At 39.6% G+C, this 27986-nt stretch overlaps 1 protein-coding gene across 5 annotated transcripts in view; it reads right to left on the bottom strand.

Annotated features, from left to right (window-relative positions):
- Positions 1–27186, bottom strand: part of CFAP44 (cilia and flagella associated protein 44) — a 115336-nt gene extending 88150 nt beyond the window's left edge. For 2 of the 5 annotated variants that reach the window (XR_011463975.1, XM_005903368.3), the window contains exons 1-11: positions 26872–27185; positions 21967–22068; positions 18357–18512; positions 17750–17909; positions 12793–12955; positions 10421–10523; positions 8470–8686; positions 6681–6795; positions 3504–3668; positions 1032–1187; positions 274–321 (exon numbers count right to left, since the gene is read on the bottom strand). Coding sequence is in view for 4 of the 5 variants with exons in the window: in XM_005903368.3 (XP_005903430.2) it covers positions 274–321; positions 1032–1187; positions 3504–3668; positions 6681–6795; positions 8470–8686; positions 10421–10523; positions 12793–12955; positions 17750–17909; positions 18357–18512; positions 21967–22068; positions 26872–26992 (1506 nt within the window). In the remaining variant the exon portion in view is untranslated. Of the gene's footprint in view, positions 1–273; positions 322–1031; positions 1188–3503; positions 3669–6680; positions 6796–8469; positions 8687–10420; positions 10524–12792; positions 12956–17749; positions 17910–18356; positions 18513–21966; positions 22069–26871 lie in introns of those variants that run through there. The other 3 variants (XM_070369334.1, XM_070369338.1, XM_070369348.1) reach the window with 3 other exon arrangements.
- Between the last annotated feature and the right edge of the window lie 800 nt (positions 27187–27986).

Here is a 27986-nt window from a genome sequence, read left to right on the forward strand (position 1 = left end):
AAATGTTTATGAAAACTATAAAGCACCATAAAACGTTAGCCATTGTCATTGCCACTTTTCCCGTAAATTTTTTAATGAGATAGAATCTTTTTCATATTTTTTATGTAAAATCATAACGAGAGAAAGACAGACACAATATAAATTCTTTGGATATGTTGAGCAAGTTTTTGATGGGAACAACAAATATGGAGAAAGATAAGGTATCTTTTAAAGAAGAATAACGACTATTTTACTATGAGAGTTTGAAACAAATGATAAAAACAGGCAACTTACAATGTTTGAAAAGCTAAGGTCAAGCTTCCATATGGCTCCATTGGAATCCTAAAAAATTAAATACTCAATAATATATTGTTCACCATTTTGAAATTTAACAAATTAAAGGACTTTCTTTTTATGATTTAAAGGACCAACAATACCAATACTTACATATATTTTAAAGTGTGATTGAAATTTAATAATAGCAACCACATAATAAAGCAATCTCATAAACCTTGTAGTCAGTTTAACATAGTAAAAATGCTAACTGGTTTTCTGTGTATAAAATATAGGTCAATTAAATATTAGGCTTCCCTGATAGCTCAGTTGGTAAAGAATCCACCTGCAGTGCAGGAAAACCCAGTTCGATTCCTGGCTTGGGAAGATCCACTGGAGAAGGGATAGGCTACCCACTCCAGTATTGTTGGGCTTCACTTATGGGTCAGCTGGTAAAGAATCCACCTGCAATGCGGAAGACCTGGGTTTAACACCTCGGTTGGGAAGATCCCCTGGAGAAGGGAAAGGCTATCCCCTCCAGTATTCTGGCCTGGAGGATTCCATGGACTGTATAGCCCATGGGGTTGCAAAGAGTTGGACACAACTGAGTGACTTTCCCTTCACTTCACTTCTAAATATCAGAATTCAGGGAACTCTTCATTATACTAGCAATAGCAGTCTTGATAGTTCTGTGGATTTAAGTGACAGTAAACTATAATACTATGTTAATTTTATGTCCAGATAACTTTAAAGAGCAAAGAGAAAACGGTGTATCTTACCTGAGCCAACCAAAAGTTATTTCCAACTTCATTCATTTTTATCATAGAGAAGAGTTTGACATTTTTATCTACTTGAAGTTCATTAATGGGCTCAATCTCTAGTAATCCAGTCTCATCTATAACATCAGCAGTGTCTATAGTCTCAAAATCCCATATCTTAAAAAATAAGAAAATACCTTAATGAGTTAGCAGTTTCTGAATATGTATTTTCTAAGTCAGAATGGATATATATTTTCTATGCCAGGAAAGACCCCAATTTTTTCAAGTCATTTCTTATTTCATGAAAATTAATGATGAGTAGATATAATTAAAACACCAGACAAAACCTAACCTCTGAGATTTTACTCTGAGAAATAATAAATTATCATAATTTCCTCTTATTTATAGAGATTAGAGAGAAAAAGTCCATTCTGAATAAGAATTCTAGTTTGCCCAAAGTAAACTTTATTTCAAAGTTTCTATTAGGTCTTTCTGCATATAACATGGCTGTAAGGAATAAATGGTTTGGTCATTCACTGAAACATTATGACAAGCCTTGTATTATATTAGACCCGTGGGACCCTAGAAAAGAGACATAGATCTTCTTGCTGAATGATTCAAGAACAATCTTCATTAAGCAGGGGGGAAAAAAAAGATGTAGGTAATGCCTTCATGAGATAATGTTTCTCTTCCTTACCATGGATTTAGACTATACTATTCAGGTAACGACTGTTGTTCTTAGGATAGGAGACCAAGAGAACACTGGGGAAGAAGGAGGGAGCACAGTTTTTAATGTGGTAGAGAGACTCAGAGGGACTTCCTCCGAGAAATGCCAAAGCCCAGGCTGGATGGTTCTGCAGACACATCCTGCTACATCATCCTAGACTCAGCAACTCAGACTTGGGAAGGACTGGTGTTGTTCCATTGAGTACCCTCGTGGAGGAGAGTCCCAGATCCTAGGGTCAGACTAACTCCTGGGAGTTGGAGTGGGTTTTTCCTAAAGGGAGAGAGGTAGAGATTTACAATATAAAAGACTGAAGAGATGAGAGTGGGCTTTGCAAAGGGGAAGCAAGCTTAGAAATTAGTGATGGCCATGAAGGAATCCTCTGTGAAGTATCCAACTTCTCTCAAAGTTTTCCTCCACTTGGTATCTTGATGTATTTGGGGGTGACATATGCTTTGGAAGGATAGTGAATGTATTGTGTAACATAATAAAGGACATAAAAGATTATCAGAGAAATGAGCATAACAGAACAAAATTAAACTTAACAGGGTTCAAAGAGGCAACGGTAAGAGGACAAACTGTGAAAGACATGGCTGTAATATATTGTCTGAGCCATAAGTAAGCTCAGTAAGTGTCAGAGTAACCAGATAGTTGGAAAAAAAAAAAATGGTCTTACTCCTGATAATACCACTTCCTAAAGAATGTCCCGAGAATACTACCTTAAGAATATTTTCTTATGAAAGGCCCAAGAAGAAACACATACTGAGGGGACTGCAAAGAAGCCTGCAGGTTGGCCAGCAACAGCAGGGTAACTACACATGGGGATGGGAGAAGAGGTGTGACAACAGCCAGAAAGACCGAAATGCAGGAGCAGTGTCCCAGATCAGTCCTGTGGGCAGGACGGTGTCCACGGGTGAGGACAAGCACGTTCATTAGTATAGGGGGTGGCGGAAGGGGAGCATCCATTGGCAAACCCCATCAGCTCACCTGTGTATTCCTAATTGGTAAAGTCAGTATAAATAAATAAATAAATGTTTGGCCTTGTTTTCCCTAGAAAGTGACCCATTTATAATAGGCATTTTGGAAGGACATTGGAGTCTGCTGTTAACATTGTGCTAATTCATTTTCCGAAGCGACTATTTCAACAACAGAATCAAAATAACAAAAGGTCCCCTCAGAAAATTTCAGTGGCAAGATATTAATGAATGTTGACTAGAATTTACATAGACAGTTGGATCATAAAGAAGGCTGAGCGCCAAAGAATTGATGCTTTCAAACTGTGGTGCTGGAGAAGACTCTTGAGAGTCCCTTGGACTGCAAGGAGATCAAACCAGTCAGTCCTAAAGAAAATCAACCCTGAATCTTCACTGGAAGGACTGATGCTGAAGCTATAATACTTTGGCTACCTGACACGAAGAGCCAACTCATTGGAAAACACCCTGATACTGGAAAAAGATTGAAGGCCAAAGGAGAAGAGGGTGGCGAGGATGAGATGGTTAGACAGCATCACCTTCTCAATGGGCATGAGTTTGAGCAAACTCCAGGCAATAGTGGAGGACAGAGGAGCCTGGCATGCTACAGTCCAAGAGGGTGACAAAGAGTCAGACATGAATTAGCAACTATAAATCTACCACAAGAGAAGCATTACTTAAAATGAGTTGGCCCTTCTTCAAGTGACCTTTGTGAGAAATAAAAATTTGATAAAACCCATAGGGTCATCTACAAGACTTTGATGCAGGTGCCACTGTTCAAGTTTAGAGAAAACTTACCCTAACACATCCATCTGACCCAATGGTGATGACTTCGCCCTCGTCCAGCATTATCTGGTTAATGGGACCCTGGTGACAAGGCTTGCCTGCAGCTCGACTCAACTCCACTTTGATGTGGCCTCCTTCCCAAAGCAGCATGTTGCCCCATTCTGACCCTGAGAGCACCTGGCAGGTGTGAGGAAAGGAAAGAATGTACTTGAGACAGAAAAACATATATATTTGCCTCAAATAGCTAATGAGAAATGTTTAAAGATTTTTCCTGGTTATGAAAATAAATATTTCTATTTTTAAAACACGAAAACACAGCAATGAAAATCTACTACCCCAGAAACAACCACTTATCACAATTTGTAGTTTTACATAATGATGTCGGGCAGTATGTTGGTGGTTAAATTTTCAAACACATCTGCAGATTTCTTTGTATATCTCTTAAGGACACAACCCAGGAGTGGAACTGCTGGGTCAAAATTTAGAGATATGTTTAAAGTTCTTGATAGATGAGAGTGATAATAGTCAAATGTTATATAAGATGTTTGATAAATTGTGAGGCCATTACTGCAAATTATAGCAGAACAATATCCAATTTCAAACAAGGACAATGATCTGGAACCACCTCACATTAATGCATTTAATCCAGCACATCCCAAAATATGTAGCACCAAACACCAACTCTTAAGATAACTGAACTACTATTACATAGTAAGTAATACTAATTGAATATTGACTCCATGCCAAGCACTGCTTGAGCACTTAACACATGTTATTCTTTAATCCTAAAAACCATATGAACTAGGTACATTTATCGAGGATACCATGTGCAGTTGTACAGGTTGGGCACAGTTTTTCTCATTGGCACAAAGAAACCACAGGGCCAGTGGAAGTCCTATTGTTATCCCCCATCTTACAAAGTGAAAAAAAACAAAAAAAAACCGGAAGCATATTAATTACCTTGCCCCAAATTACCCAGGAGTCAGGGTTCTAAACCAGGCGCTCAACTAACGCTGCCTCAGTAGACATATGCTAGGATAAACAAAGTCAAACAAGTTTCTTTTCTCTAGAACTGCTTGGAAGCTTTAATACAGAAGTGTTCACTGGGAATCACTTTAATAAAGTTTTAGGAACAAAGGAATTTGACCAGGAAAGTCTTATTATCAGAGAGCTTCTGCGTAAAAGAATACTGCATGAAATGTCCTTTGGGGAACTCTGATCTAATTCTTTCCTGCCTGCTCGAGGACTTGGCAGCCCCATGGCCCTCTCACTGAGAGTCACTTACGACCTTACTCAGTCTTTTTTTATTTCTCCAGCCTGCCTATTATCTATTCTATCTGTCGAGCCTCAGCCCACTTGTTTTTCTTTAGACTTGCTTTTTTTCTGTCCAGTAACTAAAGCCACCCAAAGTCACTGAAGTCTATCAACTCACTCCTTTCTGAAATGTCACTCGTGTCTAGCTTTCCTTTTCCATTTGTCCTGAGAAGAGTCCAGACTCTCATCATCTCTTCTTGGATAAAAGCAGTATCTTCCTCTGAGCTCATCTCCATGACTCCATTTTCCTAACTTGCTTGGCATTTTGTGGTCAAGCTTATAAATAACTTTTTCCACTTGTATCTCTGCTCTTCATTGCTTAATAGTTCTGCCTGACCAAGTCCTTGTACCTTAGGAGCCCACCATACTTTTCAATCTAACTTCCCACTCCTTCCCAAGATGAGTGCTCCAAATTAATCCGGTAAATATGTAATAGTGAAGTCACTCAGTCGTGTCCTACTCTTTTTGACCCCATGGACTATAGCCCACCAAGCTCCTCGGTCCATGGGACTTTCCAGGCATGAATACTGGAGTGGGTTGCCATTTCCTTTTCCAATATTTACTCTTAACTTTAACTATTTCCTTTTGTGGCTCTCATTTAAAATGACTTCTTTTCTCCCCTACATCTACACAAACTCTACTGAGACTTTTCAAGATATATCTCAAACCAAGTTTTTAATGATCTTTATCTTAGCCTAATTCTTAGCAGAATTTGAAGCTAGAATGATTTATCATCATCTTATAGGTTTAGATATATAACTAAAGATTTAGCCAGCATCCAAGGCTTTTTATTTCCTCCCATACATCATTATTTCAAGTTGATAATTTTCCACTAGGCAATGACTAGACCATTTGGTTTCTCAGAGTAGTATTTGTATATTGGCGCTTTCTTATACTTGAGATGATCACAAATACTATATAACCCACGTCTCTTATGTCTCCTGCATTAGCAGGTGGGTTCTTTACCACTAGAACCATCTGGGAAGCCCACAACTCAACCCACTAGAAAGCCAAATACAATATTAATGGAAAACTTATCCTACAGGCAATATGTCTATAAGTTTTATAAGAAGAAACGACTAAAATAATGGATTAAAATTGCAATGTTGCACTGATATTTTTTAAATGGATAACCAACAACAGCCTACTTTGTTGGAATTCTGTATAGCACATGGAATTCTGCTGAATGTTACATGGCAGCCTAGATAGAAGGGTAGTTTGGGGGAGAGTGGATACATGTATATGTATGGCTGAGTTCCTTCACTGTTCACCTGAAACTATCACAACATGTTAATCGACTAACTAAAACAAAATTAAAAGCTTTTTTTAAAAAAAATTTCAGTGTTGCAGATATCACTATAAAGTGTCTCAATCTTCCTGAGAAATAGTGAGTGAGTGATAGTCACTCAGTCATGTCTGACACCCTGCAATAATCTGGTAATAAAAACAAAAGCTGTAAGACCCAGTAAACCTTTGACCCAGTAAATCTTTTAACCTTTGACCCAGTAAATCCTCTTGAAGCATCATGGCAAAGAAGACAGGCGGGAGAGAAACACTATAGACATTGCAACTCCATGACATAATTAAAATTAAAAGTGACAAGTATGTCACTACATTAATATATGAAAATGCCGGCATACTTTCTACGTACATATAATATTTGTAAAGACAAAATGATATGTACATGTGGACTAGTTTCACAGAATTAAAACTGATAATCTGAAAAGGCAAAATTAAATGCTCATTATATTTACAATTATAGTATCTGTTATTGACAATATTGGCAGTGCTTTTTAGACTGTATAGCATGCTTTCATGCATGTACATCACTTCATTTCATTAATTTCATTATTGTAGAATAACAGCTGTACTCACCTTCCCATCCGGGAGCTCCATGTAACCTTCTATATCAGTAGTGGCTGTTTTGCCAAATCGACCCAGTGAACCCTGAAGTTTGAGGCCAGTGAATGTTAGAGCCATTTCCCAGAACCTGCAAACAATGAGAGATTAAATGTACTTAAGAGAAATCTTACTTTAACTTTAATGTCAACCATTTACATATTTAAAAGCCACATATTAGTTCATTTATCTATTCATTCAGTTCATTTGTTTTAAGCATCAACCACCTGTCAGGCAAAGCTCTAGGCAACATGAATTCGGCATCAAGCAAAATAGTCCAGAAAGAAAAAATTTCCTGCCTTTGTCAATCTTACATTTCAGAGTTGTGTTGTCCTATGCAATAGCCATACGTTTGACTATTTTTATTTAGATTTAAAGTAGTAAATATTAAATAAAATTTAAAAATTAGTGTTTTATTCAGACCAACCAGTTTCAAGAATTCAGTAGCTGCATGTGGCCAGTGTCTCTAGATTGACCAGCACAGGACACTCCCACCCTGGAAGAAAGTTCTACTACATAGTACCGCTTTAGAAGATGTAAATATTTTCCAAAAATTCTAATTTACTTGCTGTGTAACTTTGAGTAATTTTCTTAATCACATTGTATCTTCATTCTCTTATGTGTAAAATGAGAATATTATTTGCACCAACCTTATGAAATTGTTGGAAAAAAACTCTTAGAAGAGTGTCTAGTATATAAAATCAATGAATATTAAGTTACTAATATCTTCTTGTTTATAACCTAAACAAGTGAATAGTCAGAATGAAGAAAGTTATGTTGAAAAAAGAATCTGACCTACCAACTGGATGTAAAATAGATAATGGACAGTATTAACAAGTTAATAATATGAAGCCAAGAGCCTCAACAATCAACATCCTTCTCAGAGGCTGTGGTAGGTCCTTGATCATATATTTCCATTTCCTCTGCATTTCTTTTTATACCACATCACACATGAAATCCTTTAAAGTCTCTCTGTCTCCAAAGATATAGTACATAGAAAATATACACTTTAGTAAGCAATAGGAAAGTTAAAATTTTTCAACCTATAGTTAGCAGAGAGCTAGCTGAGACTTCTCAAGATTCAAAAACCTGTTCAATTATTCTATATTTTAAAAAGACCAGTTTTAAGTTGGAATAAAAAGAATTTAGGATAGATTATTTCTCATAAAGAGACACTGGAAGCAAGTTATGGGCAGCTTGAGAGTAGTGCCAGAAGGTTGTTAAATAAAAGGCAAAAAATCATTCCATCCTGAACAAAGAATAGTGTGTGATACAGTGAAAATACCCAGATATCAGAGACCAGGAATAGGCTCTGCTACCATTTAGTATTAAGAGTCAGGTGTCAAGAATATAACTCTCTGTTATAACTCTCATTTCACAAGTGAAGACCGAGTTCAGAGACGTCAAAATGACTTGTCCATCATACAGAATCACTTCAACACACTGAACAGTGGATCTGAAAGCACAGTATGAACTTGGACACAGCACACCAATGTTAGTAAGACATTACACAAACTCTCTCAGGAAGAGAAGCCTATAAGAAGGCAGCAGGCTAAATTCAAAGCCCTTCTTTTATCTATGCTGTTTTCAGTAATAAAATCTCCATAACCAACTAGAAAAGTTGCAGTATAGTTGGTTTTCAACATAACGCATTTAAAAAGTATCCTAATGTTAACATCAGCAAAAGCTGTCTCCAGCTGATCAAACCTCTTAGAAAAGATCCCAACGATAAACGACCAGCATCTGTATCATGTGCGCAACCTACTTGATGTGGCCTGATCCCGAGGTAGTGAGCTGCTCGTCATCTTCAGGATTGAAAGTAACCTTAAAAACTTCCTGGGAGAAAGCTTTTGTCCTCAGTAGAGGCTTCTCTTCTTTCCAGTTCCAGATGGTCAGGGTGTGATCAGGGCTGCCACCGACAGAAGCCAGCAGGGTACCATCGAAGTTAAAGTCCACGTACGCATAGGCCAGATCAGTTCCATCTGAAAGGATGAGGAGATGAATGGGAGTCTAATAACAGAGATAACATTTCATTTTCAAAACTGTATTATTTCCAAAATAAAAAGGCAAGAAAGAACACCCGTAGTGACGTGCATTGGTGGAAGAATGTCAAGAATCCCATAAAGAAACAATTTCAAAACCATTCATCACCTCTGGCTGGAGAATGTATTACATGATATGGAGGGAAAGGGTAAGCGTGAAGAAGTCTTAATCACATTTTGCCTGAGAAAGATGCATTGAGAATATATTCTATTTTATGAAGCAGGGAAGACATGTTAGAGAGCATGTCTAACAAAAACATGTTAGACAGCAGAGAGAAGTCAATTTAAAATCTGCCACTGAATTTTTCACAAAATAAAAATGATGACTCTCGGTTTCTGGTAATGCATGTGAGGAGCTAAGAAGTTACCATTCCATCCTAACAACAAGTAAAAAGCTGAAAAGATGAAAAAATCAACAGTTCTTCTTGAATCTGTAAGAGAGGGAAGAAACGGGGGCAAAGCCCTGCCCCTGAGAACGTGAGAACGGAGAAACCGACAGGAAAATATAAGAGATACTCAAGTCACCACAGCAGAGACTTCCAAGCAGAAACAGCCAAAACAGCTTGAGGAACCACTGCCTGGCAATAAAACCTGAACTCTGATTGCAGGAAGCTCATTGTGGACAAGTCTGGGAATTAAAAACTCCAGGGGAACCAGTCACAAGGTGGTCCCAACAATGTTGTGAGATTTATCTCCAGGAGCTTGACTAGATTCCTAAACTAAAAATCTCCAGAGGCTTCCAACAGAGGGAGGGAGAAAGGAGCCATTTTGAAATACCCCAGAGTCCTCTGGTCTTAATAAGGTCTGCCCTCAGGGGAAACTCATTAACTAATTAACCAGAGCCTGAACAGCTGGGGTTTATCAGCAGCCTAACTGCCCTGCAGAAGGAAATATCCAACCCAGCCCACTCCAGCCATCCTCTCCCACCTAAGCTGGGAGAAAATGCTGAGAAATGTTTGTGAAGTTCAGAGTTCAGAGGCATAGGCTCACCAAAAAAAAGAGACCTAATCATAGGACTAAAGAATTCTTTCCTTCCCCCGCAACCTACCATCAGGTTACCAAACGCCTGTTTACCACAGTTCTTTTTACCCAACACATCGTGTCTCGCTATTCAGAAAAAATGTCAAGGCATATACCAAAAAGCAAAAAAAAAAAAAAAAAAAAAAAAAGACAACTTGAAGAGATAAAGCATTCATCACAACCAGACATGGCATAGATCCTGGAATTATCAGATTGGGAATTTAAAACAACTATAATTAATATGCTAAGAGCTCTAATGGATAAAGTAGCCAACATTAAGAGCAGAAGAGCAATGTCAGCAAAGAGATGAAAATCCTAAGAACCAAAAAAGGGATCATCCTTAATAACCCGAGTGGGCCTCATCCCATCAGCTGAAAGCATGTAGAAGCAGAACTGGGGTTTCCCCAAGGAAGAACTTCTGCCTGAAGACATAGAATCAATTCCTGCCCAAGAATTTCCACGCTGTGAGTGTGCCCTACAAACTTCAGATCTGCCAGCCCCCAATTATATAAGCCAATTCCTTCAAATAAATCTCTCTTCTCTTGCAGACCGGTTCTGTTTCTCTGGCAGACCCTGACTGCTACAGTAATGTGAGGTCATCTTGAGAATTCTGTTCACCTTAAACATGAGATATTTAAAGATTCTAAGACTCACCTTGAAGAATTCTATAGGGCCTCATTGAAGGATATTCATAAATGATTATCTTTGGGAAAACTCCTTTTTCTGCTACTGTGAAATAAGTTTTATTGGGGTGAACCTATAAAAAACAAAAGGTCACTCAAGTATTAAAAGGGAGATTTTCATATAAATTGTTACAAGTATTCAGAACCTGTTACTTTATAATTGGTTTATTAGGATCCACTCCAACAGAAAACTCAAAGCTGGACATCTACTAAATACGTGACAGTGGATATAATTTAAACTGAGAACTAGAAGGGTATGCACTTAAGTTTTACTTTGATTAATAGAGTCGTGTTTAACTCTACAATTTTTTAAATTGCCATCTGAAGAGCTAGAACGGTGGGTCTCAATCTTTAGCAGGCATCAGTATCACAAGAAGGGCTTATTAAAGCGCAGACTGCAAGCTTTAGCACTGGAGTGTCTGAGTCAGTAAATTGCGGCTGAGATCTGAGATTGTGTATTTACACTTCTATCAGTTGCCCAGGTGATGCTGCTGCTGCTGAATCTGGGGGCTGCTCTTTGAAAACAACTAAGTCAGACTGTTTACCTTGCATATAAATCAACCTAGCTTCTTGAATAGAAAATTCATGTCTCAGAGTAAGCTGTGTCACAATTTTTTAAATTTCACCTAACCAGCAATACATATCTCAGTATTTCAAATGATAGCCATATACATTGGATGGAATCGTATGTTCATTCCTGTTATTTCTGTTCATTGACACAAATAGTTTATCCAGGGAATATTTACTGTATTTCCTTTGCATCTGACTTAGAGATATTGTATCTTTCACACTTTCAGTAATTTTACATCCATTTCTTCACAGCAGGCTCTGCACTTGTTCTGTCTGGTCTGCTCACAACCAGTAGGAAGCGCAAGGGAAAGATTAGATGTTCAGATCACGATCCCTCTAGAAACCCTCTTGAGCATCTCATAGGGAACTGCTGCTTGTATGAGCCCCACATCCTGTCCATTTCTCCTCCTTTCTCTTTCCCTGTGAGGTCTCTCACAGATTAATCTCAACAGATGCCCTTCTCCTGATACCAGTGACGCTGAGAGGACCACTCAGGCTGCCTATTACTGGTGAGAACAGATCTGGGATGCCTATTTTAAGGAGCACAGAGTAGAGAAACAACCAAGAGAAAAGCCATTGCTATTCAGAGGTCAGGTAAGATAGTTAGAAAGGTATTCTTTTGATGTGGCCACTAATAGGGTCATTGGCCACCTTAGTGAGGTGACAGGAAGAAGACAGCAGAAGTTCAGCAGCTTTGAGGGGAAGATCAAAAATCAGGGGGGTGGGGCTTCTCTGGTGGCTCAGTGGTAAAGAATCTGCCTGCCCATGCAGAAGAAACGAGTTCAACCCCTGATCCGGGAAGATCCCACATGCCACAGAGCACCTAAACCCACGTGTCACACACAACTCTTGAGCCTGTGCTCTAGAGCCAGGGAGCCACAACTACTGAAGCCCAGGTGCCCTAGAGCCTGTGCTCTGCAGCAAGAGAAGCCACCACAATGAGAAGCCCACTCAACACACTAGAGAGTCGCCCCTGCTCTCTGCAACTACAGAAAAGCCCGTGCAGCAATGAAGACTCAGCATATCCAAAAATACATTTTTAAAATTATATATTTTAAAAAGTCAGTAGGTAAAGAGAATACATGGTTAAAAGGGTTTTGTTTGTTTGTTTGTTTTTTTAATCAGGGCTTGAGGCTTTCAGGATCTTAATTCCCCAACAAGGGTAACCAGTGGACCCCCAGTGAAGTCCCAGAGAGGGGCCTTTTAAAATGAGAACAAGTTGATTTAATAGTATGCTTTCATGCTGAAGATGCCCAAGGAGGTAGAGGGTGAAGATACAAGAGAGAAAATGACTAATGGAGACAGACACCTGGGAGGAAGGAAAAGACAGACTTGAAATCACACATCTTTTTGTCGACTACTTGAAATTACTGAATAGACAATTATACTTCATCTCCTAATGTTCAACTCTATACTTGCATTTTATCTGGCATTTAGCTCTAATTATTACATGAATTACCACTCATGTTATTCATCTTGGTATTTTTGCAGAATGACAAAATAGCATTTAGTGTAAAAAACCTGAATGACTCTAGGAAAGTCACTCAACTTCTATTAACTGCATTTCCTTATCTGCAAAATGAGATGACACTATTATTAATATCAATATAAATACTGTAATATTGCCTGGAGCTAATGTCAGTGAACATAGTGGTTGTAATCACGAATTGAAAATGCCTTAGAATAAAGATTGCTGTGCACCTCATGCAATCCCATAAGACTCCAAACGAACACACAATTGGATTTTTTTCCCCTAAATTACCAAAGGCATACCCCAATGACACCAATTCCTATTCCACTGCTACTTCGCAAGTAGGTCTGTTCTTTGGTTTTCAAATTCAGAAAAATCAACTGGTTCCCAGCTATGTACATCACGGTATTGCTTTCCAGAAGTTGTAGGTTGGCCCGCTTTCTGCAGTCATAACCAAAGGAATGTCTGTGGGTAAGTTGCTAAGGAAAAGAAGTGAAACAAAGTAACCATGGGGGGTGGGGAGTGGGTAAGCAAGGAAATAAATATATTTTTTAAACCCATACCCTTAGTAGCTAAATTTTATGCGAAACAGTTTTTTAATGTATTACTAATGTAACCTTATTTTTTAATTAAGTGAAAATTCTCATACTCTAAGTTAATTTAATTTTCCTAGGAAAACCCTGAAAGAGCATTAATTGTATTTAATTTTGTTTTCAATAAAAAATAAAGTTGAACTTTCAATTTGAGTACTATAGGTTTCCCTCGTAGCTCAGTCAGTAAAGAATCTGCCTGCAATGCAGGAGTCCCAGGTTCAATTCCTGGATCAGGAAGATCCCCTGGAGAAGGAAATGGCAACCCACTCCAGTACTCTTGCCTAGAGAATCCTATGGACTGAGGAGCCTGGCAGGCTACAGTCCACGGTGTCACAACAGTTGGACATGACTTAGTGACTAAACCACCACCAAGGACAAAGGTGCTCCCTAAATAATTTCATTTTCCTCTCTCCTGCTAACATTTCCTTTCTGTATCACTAACCAGTATACACAGGTATATAGATGAATGTGTGTGCATTTATGCTACAGAGTATAACTTCATTAATTCAAAATAGGTTTAAAAAATTGAGCTGTAAACTATTTTCAAATGTACATTGTTATTATACTCAAGCTCAAATTAATATAATCCAAAATATGACTATAATAATTAAATGAAATCAATCTATTAAAAAATTATCGTTTGCAAAGAAATATATTACGTAGTGTAACTTAAATAGATAGATTCTTATTTTCCAAGAATTCATTGCTGACCACAAAAGTTGAAGGTTCATAGGACAAGTATCTATTTTTTGAGCCCATGGTTTTCTTTTTAATCTGATTTTAGAGGATTCCTCATATTTTTTAGTAAATACTTTCAAAAAAAATTATACAGAGATTTTAACAAGAGGATCTGTAGGATGTTAAAAAATGATCAAATTTTAACTAGTGCAATTTGAATTATGAAGTATAAATTATAACTAACAACAAGTAACTATAGCTATCTCATTGCCTAATAGTTAAATTGAAAAAGAGAGAGAAAACATTTCAGGGGCATTTGTACAATAAAAAGGAATTTTATAAATTTAAAGACACAAATGCCTAAAATGGAATCTTATGTAGAAATGCAAATGAATATGCGATCTAAGGTCTAGATGAAAGTATTCTTGCCTTATGGAGAATACCTGGGGCTGCCTCACAAATAAAGACTAGAATCTAACAGAGCCTGGTTTTTGTTATTGTTCAGTCACTCAGTCGTGTCCAACTCTTTTTGACCCCACGGACTGCAGCATGCCAGGCTTGCCAGTCCTTCACCATCTCCCAGAGTTTGCCCAAACTCATGTCCATTGAGTCAGTGATGCCATCCAATCATCTCATCCTCTGGCACCCTCTTCTCCTCCTGCCTTCAATCTTTCCCAGCATCAGGGTCTTTTCCAATGAGTCACTTCTTCACATAAGGTGGCCCAAGTATTGGAGCTTCAACTTCAGCATCAGTCCTTCTAATGAATATTCAGGACTGATTTCCTTCAGGATTGACTAGTTTCATCTTCTTGCAGCCCAAGGAACTCTCAAGAGCCTTCTCCAGCACCACAGTTCAAAAGCATCAATTCTTCAGTGCTCAGCTTTCTTTACAGTCCAACTCTCACATCCATACATGACTACTGGAAAAACCATAGCTCTGACTATATGGACTTTTGTTGGAAAAGCGACGTTTCTGCTTTTTAATACGCTATCTAGGTTTGTCATAGCTTTTCTTCCATGGAGTGTCTTTTAATTTCACAGCTGCAGTCACCTTCTGTGGTGATTTTGGAGCCCAAGAAAATAAAGTCTGTCACTGTATCCAGTTTTTCCCCATCTATTTGCCATGAAGTGATGGGACTGGATGCCATGATTTAGCTTTCTGAATGTTGAGCTTTAAGCTAGCTTTTTCACTCTTCTCTTTTCACCCTCATGAAAAGAGTTCCTCTTCCTTAGTTCCTCTTCTTTTTTTGCCATTAGAATGGTATCATCTGTATATCTGTGATTGTTGACATTTCTCCCAGCAATCTTGATTCCAGCTTGTGCTTCATCCAGCCCAGCATTTCACGTGATGTACTCTGCACATGGGCTTCCCTTGTGGCTCAGCTGGTAAAGAATCCACCTGCAGTATGGGAGACCTGGGTTCGATCCCTGGGTTGGGAAGATCCCCTAGAGTAGGGAAAGGCTACCCATTCCAGTATTCTGACCTGGAGAATTCCATGGACTGTATAGACACTCAGACATGGCTGAGTGACTTTCACTTTCACTCTGCATATAGGGCTTTCCAGGTGGTGCTAGTGGTAAAGAACCCGCCTGCCAATGCAGGAGACACAAGAGATACTGGTTCTATCCCTCGGTCAGGAAGATCCCCTGGAGGAGGACACAGTAATCCACTCCAGTATTCTTGCCTGGAGAATCCAATGGACAGAGGAGCCTGGCGGGCTACAGTCCATAGAGTCACAAAGAGTCAGACATGACTGAAGCAACTTAGCACGCTTGCACTTACTCTGCATATAAGTTAAACAAGCAGGGTGACAATATACAGCCTTGACAGAGCCTGGTATGGGGCAGGAAGTTCTGCCTACCCTCCTTTTCCCTCTCCTTAATCACTGCTCTCACCTTTCCTTCTTCCTCTCTTTTCCCTTTTCCCAGATACCAGTGTAACACTCTAGAGGGCTAGAGGTACATCTGTAATTATAAAGGGAGAAATGAGGTACAATCACCTCACTAATTTGGATGTTAGTAGAGAATCAGAGACATGCTCATTAATCTAATATTATCATCTCTGATTTCAAGGGGGAAACTTTGCCTTGCAGCTGCATGGATTGAGAGCCCTTTCAAATGCAGAATGGGTAAGACTGTATCTTCCCAGACACTCTTTCTAAATCAATCACAACCTGCTTGAGGGCAGAGACTGCTTCTCATTTATGTTTCCTGGAATGCCCCCCAGAGTCTTGAACCCATTAGGCTAAATGAATAAATGAATGAATGCATAACTAGAATCTGAACTCCCCCTTTTAAACCCAGAAGACAAGACAGTCCATAAGCAGAGCTCTGAAAATGTAAAAATGTGTTCTGATACATCTCCAACTCCCTTGTGTTTTACTTCATCCTTTCTTCCGGCATCTTTTAACTTCTTACCAAAGGCTTAGGGACTTCACTGTCTGTCCATAGCCACCTAGGACCTCCACTTTAAAATGGTGTTTAAACACTATCTTAAGTTCTGTTTAGTGTCTTTTACAAATTATGCTGTGGTTTAGGTGATATTTTATATAGCACACATTTATTGATTGATTTAGAAGACATAAATGTTAAATCTGATATATACAAAGAATTTTAAAAGTACCTGGGGAACACATGACAGCTGAGTTCTTGGAGCTTCTCACAAGGAAACAGAGATTATTTGTTCAATCTCCAGAGAGTAGGACATAGTCTAACGCGGGACATCCATAAAGGCAGATTTTGATTCAAGATCTGGAAGAGCTCTCTAACAATGGAAGCTATTCAAAAATGGGATCAGCTGCTTTGTGACTGCCCTGGTTTTGAAAGTGATCAAGACAAGCCCAAAGCTTATACATTCACTCATCCAGCATGAGTAGAAAGGATTCATGCACTGAGTCAAAAGTCAAGATCTCTCTGGCTCCCTGATTTATAAACTCGGCATCTCTCTCTAAAACAGAGATCCTTGTATTCTGAAGCAGCAAGTCCCTAGTGTTGACAGCCAGGAGAAGGCAGCACAATGAAAATTACCTGAGAAGTTTTTCAGAGGACATATGCCCAAAGCCCCGTCCTCACGGAAATAACGCCAGTAGGTCCAGGAAGCTTTCTGAACATGCGCATGTCAGTAGAAGCTTCTAGATGACTAATAAACCACCTCATTTGAAAAAATAGGCTAGAAGGCCAACAGCATAACTTTCATTGGTAACTTGTCCAAGGGCTGCAAATTTTTTTTAAAAAGGCCCTCAAGAGAGAAAACTCCAGGTTTACAAGTTTCAGGGTGAATTAGTTTTAGTTATACCTAGGATTAGAGAAACAGAGTTAGAAGCTAAAATAACAATCTGTTCGATTTTTAAATAAAAAGCAAAACTGAGTCAGGAAGAACACTGCCCTACCTCTGTAAGCACCCCTTTGATAAAGGGCCTAAACCTCAGTGTTCAGGCCATGTGGTCATAAATACTGCTCTTTGGAAGGTAAGCATACTAAACTGCTAAACAAAGGCCTTAATGGAAATTGTCTTCAAACCAGTGCCTTACAAACCTACATCATAAAGTGATAGCAAACCCCAAATCCCCTTGTTAATTATCCTACTTTTACATTTCTCTATAGACTCTTATTCTCCTATTAAAACCTGTACTTTCGTTCCCTGCTTCCTCCTCAGGGTTATCTTCTCTATAATTTATCTGATAAATAATGTGAAAGTACTAAGGCCTGACAATGGCCATGTTAGTGTTTTAAGAAGGGAGATCAATGATTTTCACTTGACAGGCACTGAAAAAGGGGGCCAAGCTGGTAGTGATAAATGGGAATAAAAGTCCTCCTGGTTTTCCTTACATCAGATCTCCTGAAATGACAGCCAGAAAAGCATTATTTCTTTTTATGGTTATTTGGCTTCTAACAAAAGCTTAGTCTAAATTAAGACCATGGCTATAGTTTGCCAAGCCCTGACCTAAAAAGCTGAAATTCCAAAATTATACAAGACTGGAGTGGATACACAAGTGTAAGAAGATCCAGCGGTATGTTTGAATCTGGAGTCACAAAAGGCATTGAGACAAGCTCCATGTAATCATAGAAGAAGCTTTCTGATATTTTCTTCTTAACTTCCTCCTCTGCCTCCTCTGCATCTGGGGCAGGAGTTTCCATATACCGAGATTCTAAAAAGTGAAAAATATTTTAACTAAGAAGAGTGTCTGATCAATCCTAATATCATATTTCATGAAGACAAGAAGAATGTATCTAGCCCATAATACTCTAGCAGTAACTACTACTTCTGGCCTGAACACGGGATGCACCACAAGGGAGCACCTGGCTACAGTAGTCTCAAAAGACAGCACATGATCAGTTCCAAGGAAGAGTTATTCTCACTGATGTAGGGTTGATCCCTCCTTATACCATCCCACTGCCCAGAAAAATCCAGTATGAGTGTGTGATTCTCAGAAATGAAATGTACAGCTCCAGAGCTGCTAAACCACCCTATCAGAACATGTTTTATATTCTTCCTTTTATCACTCCCCACATACCTTACAAACATTTCTTTTATGGATTTACAACTGTTAAGTTAAAACAGGGACAATCACTGATACAAAACTAATAATAATTACCTCCAAGGCTTTCTGCATAATCATCTTGAAATGAACTTGAACTTCCTTCCAAACGTTCCATATATGATTCATCATCCTCTATATATGATTCTTCCCCTTCAGTAAATGCTTCACCTGTGGTATTGTCAATAGACTTGTGATCCTCTTTCATAGAAGCTATTAAAAATAAATTGTTTTAATAATTTCTAAATTTGAATTAAACATTTTCTTATTTTCAAAGAAGCTAATATGTCCAATTCGTTTGTACTCTAAATTGAATGAATTTTAAACTCTAAAATTCTTACAAAAATCATTTTATTTGGTCACTCTTGTAGCTTTACAAAAATTGTTTCAAGCTTTTCCTGTGAGTTAATCTCCATTTTCACTTCATTACCAGTCTATTTCCTATCAAAACAGACTTATAAGAAAGTAAAAGGTAAAGAAAAAAAGATTGGCTGGTATGCTGCTGTCATTTTTTCAATTTAATTTGATTTGACCAACCTATTATTTATATGGGACCTTTTAAGGGCTTCCCTAGTGGCTCAGCTGGTAAAGAATCTGCCTGTAATGTGGGAGACCTGGGTTCGATCCCTGGGTTGGGAAGATCCCCTGAAGAAGGGAACAGCTACCCAGTCCAGTCCACGGGATTGCAAAGAGTCAGACGTGACTGAGCAACTTTCACTTAACTTTTATGTCAAAGATCAATAAAGCTGACTGAGTGACTAAGCACAGACAAGAATAAACTTCTCTGGGTGTGACTATTTATCTCTGAATGATATCCCAGGAATAAGTCAGATTATTCTCTTTAGAACAAGCTAGAAGAAAAAGAGAATTGGAATGGGAGTAAAACAGACCTACTAACAGGTCTAAGTTAACATTCAGACCAAGTCCAAACATGAGTGTTGTTCAAATATACCATGTCGAGCAGGTGAATGGGCCAGGTAAAGTTTCAGAATAACAAGGCAGAAATGGTAAGTGTGCTAGACATAAGTGGAACCGCCTAGCAGATCTAGCTGTGAAAGTGAAAGTGTTAGTCCTCAGTCGTGTCTGACTCTTTGCGACCCCATGGACTGTAGCTCGCCAGGCTCCTCTGTGTATGAGATTCTCCAGGCAAGAATACTGAAGTGGGTAGCCATTCCCTTCTCCAGGGGGTCTTCCCAACCTAGGGATCAAACCCTCAAGCAGATTCTTTACTGTGTGAGCCAAGATCTAGCTGAGATGAAGGTAAAAGATGAGAAACAAGGCCCAAGACTAATATGAATGGGGTGAGAAAGCTGGGCCAAGCCAATCAACAAGACAACAGGATAGGGTTCTATAGGATTCATGCATTTGGATGGAAAGAAAATAATCTTGGACACCTAAATGTGGCCCCATTTCTTGAATTGCCCCAAGAGGGACCCTTGGGTAACTATTCTCCAATAATACCACTGAACAGCTATCTTAGCTCTTCCATGTGACTATCACAATCAATTATTATTTCCCTGCCTCTAGATTACAATATTAAAAGCTTGACACCCAAGCTGCCATGAAATGAATTAAGGCTGCCAGCTAGGAAAATGGAAGTGGGAGTGAATACAGGTGAAGGGGAGTGAATCATTTTTCTAAAAATGAATATTCTGAGCCTAGTTGAAGGGCTGTGACACTGATAGCAAAAGTGCAGCTTGGAAAGAAAAAACTAACAGGCAGTGCTGGACAAAGGGTCATTATCATTAAATCCATCCATCCAGGAAAATGCTGCAAAGGACTGGAAGCTATCAAGTAGAGAATCCTCTGTGCAGGAAGCAGAGAAAAGTGTAAACAAAAGAGATGCAAACTGAAGTTTTTTGAGGAGAGTGATATTTGGGCAGGATAATTCTAGTGGAGGTATGGACAGGATGACTTGAGTAGAGATCCTTGTTATAAAAGTCCAAGTAAGAGAAGATCAGAGATCAGATCAGTCGCTCAGTCGTGTCCGACTCTTTGCGACCCCATGAATCGCAGCACGCCAGGCCTCCCTGTCCATCACCAACTCCCAGAGTTCACTCAGACTCACGTCCATCGAGTCAATGATGCCATCCAGCCATCTCATCCTCTGTAGTCACCTCCTCCTGCCCCCAAACCCTCCCAGCATCAGAGTCTTTTCCAATGAGTCAACTCTTCACATGAGGTGGCCAAAGTACTGGAGTTTCAGCTTTAGCATCATTCCTTCCAAAGAAATCCCAGGGCTGATCTCCTTCAGAATGGACTGGTTGGATCTCCTTGCAGTCCAAGGGACTCTCAAGAGTCTTCTCCAACACCACAGTTCAAAAGCATCAATTCTTCGGTGCTCAGCCTTCTTCACAGTCCAACTCTCACATCCATACATGACCAAAGGAAAAACCATAGCCTTGACTAGACGAACCTTTGTTGGCAAAGTAATGTCTCTACCAGACCACCTGATCTGCCTCTTGAGAAATTTGTATGCAGGTCAGGAAGCAACAGTTAGAACTGGACATAGAACAACAGACTGGTTCCAAATAGGAAAAGGAGTTCGTCAAGGCTGAATATTGTCACCCTGTTTATTTAACTTATATGCAGAGTACATCATGAGAAACGCTGGACTGGAAGAAACACAAACTGGAATCAAGATTGCTGGGAGAAATATCAATAACCTCAGATATGCAGATGACACCACCCTTATGGCAGAAAGTGAAGAGGAACTCAAAAGCCTCTTGGTGAAAGTGAAAGTGGAGAGTGAAAAAGTTGGCTTAAAGCTCAACATTCAGAAAATGAAGATCATGGCATCCGGTCCCACAACTTCATGGGAAATAGATGGGGAAACAGTGTCAGACTTTATTTTTCTGGGCTCCAAAATCACTGCAGATGGTGACTGCAGCCATGAAATTAAAAGAGAAGATAAACACCTAAAATAAAACATAATATGGAGAAATCATGGGTTGGCCAGATAATGCCTCAGATAAACTGAAAGAATTTAATGTACAATTTATAAGTAAATTGATTTCCCCAGGACCTGATCTCCTCTAGGTGAATAGTAAAAATTGTATTTCTGAAGCTAGATTTAGGACTAGAAACTAAAAAAAGTCAAGATTCCACTAAGCTACCTCACACCCATGATGCCCAGTCAGAAAGAACTGGCAGTCTTTTAAAAATCCTATTACAAAGTCTTCACTTTCCCTTATATCTACATGTGATATTCTTCCATGTATGGTATCCAATTTAATTCTCAGACAGCTCACAATGGTCATTTTGTGGGTAGGAAAATTGAGGCGCAGAAAGCTGAAATAATTTATCTAAGATCAAGCATCTCTAAATAGTAGACCCAGGACTCAAAACTGAAGTCCAGTTCTCTTTCCACGACACTGTATCAGAGGGGCCCATTAAAGACCTTGTAGACCCGACAGGAAGGAGCCAGACCAGATGCGAAAATGGGTCACTATCAGTATAGAGATGATAGTAGCTTCTCTGTTCTTTAGGAGCTAGAGATAAAATGATTAAAACACAGAATCTGCCCCCTAAAGAACTCAAGAATTTAGTAAGGGAATTCAACAAGTAAACTTTTCTGTCATATAAACTTAGACGTACACTCTTTAAAAATTATTTTACCTAAATTTAATAATAAAGACCCTAAATTTATACTAAAATCTTTACTTACTTCTTGATGGAGATCTAGAGGAATGAGACTGCCTTCTGTCACTGTTTGACCTATCTGATTTCCCCTCATCAGTATCCTGATCATCTGGTTCCTTCATTTTCCCTGTAAGCATAAAATTGAGACAGAGAAAGGGAGAGAGCTATAAAACAGAAATCAGAATTTTTTTCCTCTCAACAAATTCCACAAGCACCAAACACCATATGTGGTGACAATCGTGTATTTACACAGTATCAGAAATGACTTTACCAGCGGGAGGCCACAACTACCATCAGAGACCTCTGCGGTGTGGCGAAAGAGAGTCAGATACTCCCTTCCTCCAGGCAAACTTGTCACCAGACAAGCTGTGGTTTTCCAGAGGCCCACAGTGAGACGCCACCCAAGCCCATCATCATTCCCTAAATGCTCCACCATTAAAATTAACCCTCTGCCATCCTGCCTCGGGTTCATCCCCTCTGCTTCCTCTTCCCATCATCAAACTCCCCTGGTGTTGCTAATCAATTTCAATACTTAAATATTTGTTGAGGACATATTCTCTGTATCAAGTCTTATGTTAGGCAATAAATTACAGTACTGAACTACAAAGATACAACCCTTAACTTAGTGGAGCTTGTTTAGAAAGACAAGTATTAAACAAGCAATTAAAATGTAATGAGTTTTACAAAAATTAGGGTGCTGTGGGCACATATAGCAAGAAGATGAAACCATGTCTGGAGTTAGCAAAGGGGCATTTGAGATGGGACATTAGAAGAGGTTGGCCAGGCATGAAGTGGGAAGTGAGGGAGCTTCAGAGAGATGCTTCCGTCTATGAAGGGCTGAAAGCAGGCTACTGGCTAGATCAGGAGAGTAAAATGGACATTGAAGAGGAGGCAGGCAGCAGGTTATATAATTGTCTCTAAGTTTTGCTACGGAGTTTAGAACTTATTTCTATGGAAATTGAATGCCACTGAAGGTCTTTAAGGAGGGGAATGACATGAGACATTTTCTCTGTCCTCTCTCTCTATTGCAGCTCTTGTAGATGAGAACACCTACTATATCTTTCTTCTAAGTCTTCCTTTTCCTGCACTAAACATTGCCTGTTTCCTCAGCATCCTTCTATGGCATGGCTGGCAGGCGGAGTAGAAGTCCTATCTGGATCAGATTTGTGGTTAGATTCAGGTTTCAATCCCAGTTTTGCCACATAACTAGCTAATAAAACTTTACATCAATTCCTCAGCTGTAAAATGGGAATGTAGAGAAAACTTCTTATAAGGCTACTATGAAAATTAACTGAACTACTGCATTATTATACCATTCTGATCTCCAAAGGAAGACTATACCCCCAAAGCAGCTATGATCTACACTACATGATCAGTGCATGAGAGGGTAGGATGACTACCACCTACCTTCATCTTCTGAACATACTTTAATCCATCTGTTTTCTTGCACTGACATAATAATGACGCCCCCTCTTGATTTTTTTGTTCATTTTAATTCTTTTAGAATGAAGGAATTGGGAAGTTGTAACCTGGTGAGGCTTTGATGACAGAGAGACTTGTTTGGCCAAGAAAAAAAGGTTAGCTTGGCCAAAGGCCAAGCTCCTAACATCCCTTAACCTGTTAGTCCTTTTATATGTAAAATAGAGATGATAAGCTTGTCTGGCAGAATCACTGTAAATATCAAATGAGATCTTTTATACCCACAGTTCTCAACTCTGGCTGCACTTTACAATCACTTGGGAAATGTTTCACAACATACCATTCTTACGGTCTCACTCCCTCTATAATTATTTTGGGCAGACAGAGAATAGAAACCAGGGGTAAAGATCAGTGGTTTAGAGCAAACTCCTTGTTAGGTACTGGAAAATGGGAATTTTACTATGATTACTATACATTCTCTTTAATACAGCGAGGGCTCAATAAATATGACTATACAATCTTGACAGTTGAAAGAGTTCTAATCTGGTCCAACCTCTCACCCAAGTCACACATCTACAGCTCAAGCCCAGCACCGCTAGAAAAGTAGTCTCAGCTCTTCCTGTTACTAGTTGTGGGGTGTTGACTCAGTATTTAACCTCTCTGTGCCCTCTCATCTATAAAGTGCAATATCTACTTCACAAGGTTGTTCTGAGAGCTCAGTGAGTTAATACAGTAAAGTTTTCAAAGAAGAGTACCTGATAATCACTATATAAAATCGGGATGAATGTATCACTTTCTGAATAAAGGAACAAATGAAAGAACACACCAAGAGACACCAGCTTCAATTTAAACATATCAAGAGAGTGAACACATTCTGTTAATGAGTACTATTTCTTAGTAAGCTCATTTTATATTATACAAAATCTCCCTTTCTGCAGCTTGGATCTATTTGGCCCTTATTCTTCTGGGAACACATAGGACAAGTTTTTCTGTTTACTATAGCCATTCAAATAATTGTAGCTGGTTTACTTTCCTCCCCAGATCCTCTTTTCCCAGCCAAAGCATCTCAATTCTTTCAACTATTCCTCACTAACATGTTTTCAACTTTTTTCAACATCTGGACAGATCAAGAAATTAATTCCCAGTGCATCATATACCCCTCCCAATTTTATATGTACTTTGAAGGATCAGGACACTTTCCAGAAGATATGAACCATCACTTTACTGGTTAGGGACATTGTGTTTTTTCAAGGTAGCCTAATATTACGTTATCTGCAAAGGTGCCATGAGCAGGCTCATTATACACCGAGTTTTCATAATCCCTTTGTGGCCAACTAGAATCACTAAACCTTATTTGTGTGTTCCTAATTTTGGGGGGCTCCAAAATCACTACAGATGGTGACTGCAGCCATAAAATTAAAAGACGCTTACTCCTTGGAAGGAAAGTTATGACCAACCTAGATAGCATATTCAAAAGCAGAGACATTACTTTACCAACAAAGGTGCGTCTAGTCAAGGCTATGGTTTTTCCAGTGGTCATGTATGGATGTGAGAGTTGGACTGTGAAGAAAGCTGAGCACCGAAGAATTGATGCTTTTGAACTGTGGTGTTGGAGAAGACTCTTGAGAGTCCCTTGGACTGCAAGGAGATCCAACCAGTCCGTTCTAAAGGAGATCAGTCCTGGGTGTTCATTGGAAGGACTGATGCTAAAGCTGAAACTCCAATACTTTGGCCACCTCACATGAAGAGTTGACTCATTGGAAAAGACTCTGATGCTGGGAGGGTTTGGGGGCAGGAGGAGAAGGGGATGACAGAGGATGAGATGGCTGGATGGCATCACTGACTCAATGGACATGAGTTTGGGTGAACTCTGGGAGTTGGTGATGGACAGGGAGGCCTGGCATGCTGCGATTCATGGGGTCGCAAAGAGTCGGACACGACTGAGTGACTGAACTGAACTGAACCATGTCCTATCTTATACAACTAAACTAGCTAGGTTTGGGAGTCTATTTGTAGAACTATCTTACATCTATTTTCATTAGACTCACACTCACTGTTCCAGCCTATGGCTAATCCTGTTAACCAACTCACTAGGTAGACTGTGAAGTTTTGAGTCAACCCTGAAGAAGTATAAAGAAAAAGAAAATTACAGTACACAGTGATGCAGAGTATGTGTTGCTAGAAGGAAGCTGGCTAGAAGCCAGACAGAGAGCTCCCCAAGGTGACATTACTCAGATTCATTTCCTAGATTTCCAGAGTCAGTCCCCACTCTCACGAACTGTGTGCCAGAGCTGCTCACGTTGAGAGTCATAGATTCCTGCATAAAAACAGACACTCAGTTTTTACTTTATAGTGTGAAATACAACTGTGGATAGAATAATAGCTTGTGGGTTTTTTTGTTGTTGTTTTGTTTTTTAATGTTTACCATGTGTCAAGCACAGTTCTGAGGATCTTACACATACTGTTTACTGTTTCACGTATTTCTCAAAACTCCATGAGTTAGGTACATTTTACAGATGAGAAAGCAAAGCAGTTACTCTTTGAATTCTTTCCTCTCACCCAGCTCATGCAATTGAGTTCCAAGTGCTGTTGCCCAGTGTCCAGTTGTGCCTCTTGTATCCATTCTCTGCCTTCTAGTCCTACTGTCACCATCCTAGTTCTGGTCCCCATCCTGTCTCACCTCTGCCATTACCACAGCCCCATTCTCTTTCTCTGGTCCGTTTCTACACTGCCTCTTATATGTCTAAAACTCAGCTTTTAGTGTGCCACTCTTCTTGTTTAAAACTTTGTGGTTCCTCATTGCCGCAGAATAAGAACTCAGATTCCTTGGCGTGGCACAAAGGCCTTCACTGTAAAGTCTGCAGCTTATCTCCTGTCACCTTCCCCCTCCCTGAACGCTCCTCAGCCCCTCCTCCTTCCAGAAAGTTTTAGTCAGTAGCCAACTGGGACAACTCAGCGGTTGCCTGGACATGCTGCCGACTTGCATGCTACTATATCCTACTGTATCTTGCATGTGCTACATACTTGACCTGTATTATCCTATTTAATTGTAACAGGAACCCCATGAAGTAAGCACCACCACCTTCCCTGCCTAGATGAGGAAACTAAAGTGTAGAAGGTCAACCTGCCAAGTGTCACACCGCTTAGTGTGGGATGGGGTGTCTTGTTGACTGAGAACCCAGGCACTTTCCCACCAACCACCCCACCCCCCTGGCTTTTGGCTCAGCCGGGTCTAACTCAGACTCCAGCTGTCCTGTCTTCCTCCCTAGTTAGATTATGAGCTTTTGCAGGCAGGAACCGTGTCCACTTTGTATCTACAGTGTGGAACCCCATTCCTGCGAATGCTGTCACTTCAAATGTTTAGCAAACTGATCCACAGACAGGATAAGGAATATGTTTCAACGAAGTCCGGAAAACACTAGTTCAGTTTAAGAGAAGTCCAAATAGAGCTCACTGCGCCCTGACTCACTAACAGATTTGAAGGGGAGGTTGTGGGAACTGCCAGGCTTACCTAAGGTACTCCACGGGCTCTCGGCTTTCGCAGTCACAGCATCAGTCCCAGTTCTCCGTTTACAGCGGTTACCACAGCAACGCCAACACACCTTCCAGACGGGAGGGGACTGCGGGCGCATGCGCTGCCCGAGGTGACTGTCGGTCAGCTCAATCTCATTCGCCCTCTAGCCCCGCCCATTTCGTGGCCCAGGATTCAGGATCAAAGCCAAACAGAAAGCCCAGCATCCTACTAGTTTATCAGCCCAGTTTAATATGTATGTCTAGCTTATGATTATTATCCTAAGAATGCTTTATTGGTAACTTGAACACTTTGAAAGATATGCCCAATAATACAAAATGGCTCAAAGTTTCCCTGATCACAGACTATCATCAGCAAAGATATATGTCACAGAGACATTTTTGTTTTATTTATTTTATACTATATTATCTCTGTTGGTCTTTAGGAGTAATATTTTATGTTATGGGCTCTTTGGTAGCAGGACTCCAAGTGCACAAAATATAGACGTGGCTTGACAGATTTCTCAGTTTAGCAGTTTGCTCTCCCAACTGCTCCGAGGCACAGCCAGAGATCATTATTATTTTTAAGCACCTAACTAATGTTACTGGTTACAAAACATTGTTTTTAAATGGCTACAACCTTGCAATATGTGACAAAGAACTTTGCATCCAGAATTTTAAAAAAACAACTCATAATTCAATAAGAAAAAAAACCCACCTAAATTTTTAAATGGCAAAGGACTTCGAATACTTCCCATCAGATATATGAACAATCAATAAGCACATGGAAAGATGCATAGGAGTAGGCTCTAGAGAGTTGCATACCACAATGCACACATTTCACACTGGGATGGGTAAAAGTTTAAAAATCGCCAGTACCAAATGTGGAAGGATGTGGAGCAAATGGAACTCCCATATATTGCTGCTGAAATGAAAGGTAACACAACCACTTCAGACACACCAATTGGTAGTTTCTGTAAAAGGTAAATATTCACCAAGACATTCCATGTCTAAGGTATTTTCCCGAGAATAAAAAATTTGCTCATACAAAGCCTTATATATGAATGTTCACAGCAGCCATATTCACAACAGCAGAAGAATTGCAAACCACCAAAA

The sequence above is a fragment of the Bos mutus genome, chromosome 1 (assembly GCF_027580195.1).
Source record: "Bos mutus isolate GX-2022 chromosome 1, NWIPB_WYAK_1.1, whole genome shotgun sequence".
Classification (NCBI taxonomy): Eukaryota; Metazoa; Chordata; class Mammalia; order Artiodactyla; family Bovidae; genus Bos; species Bos mutus.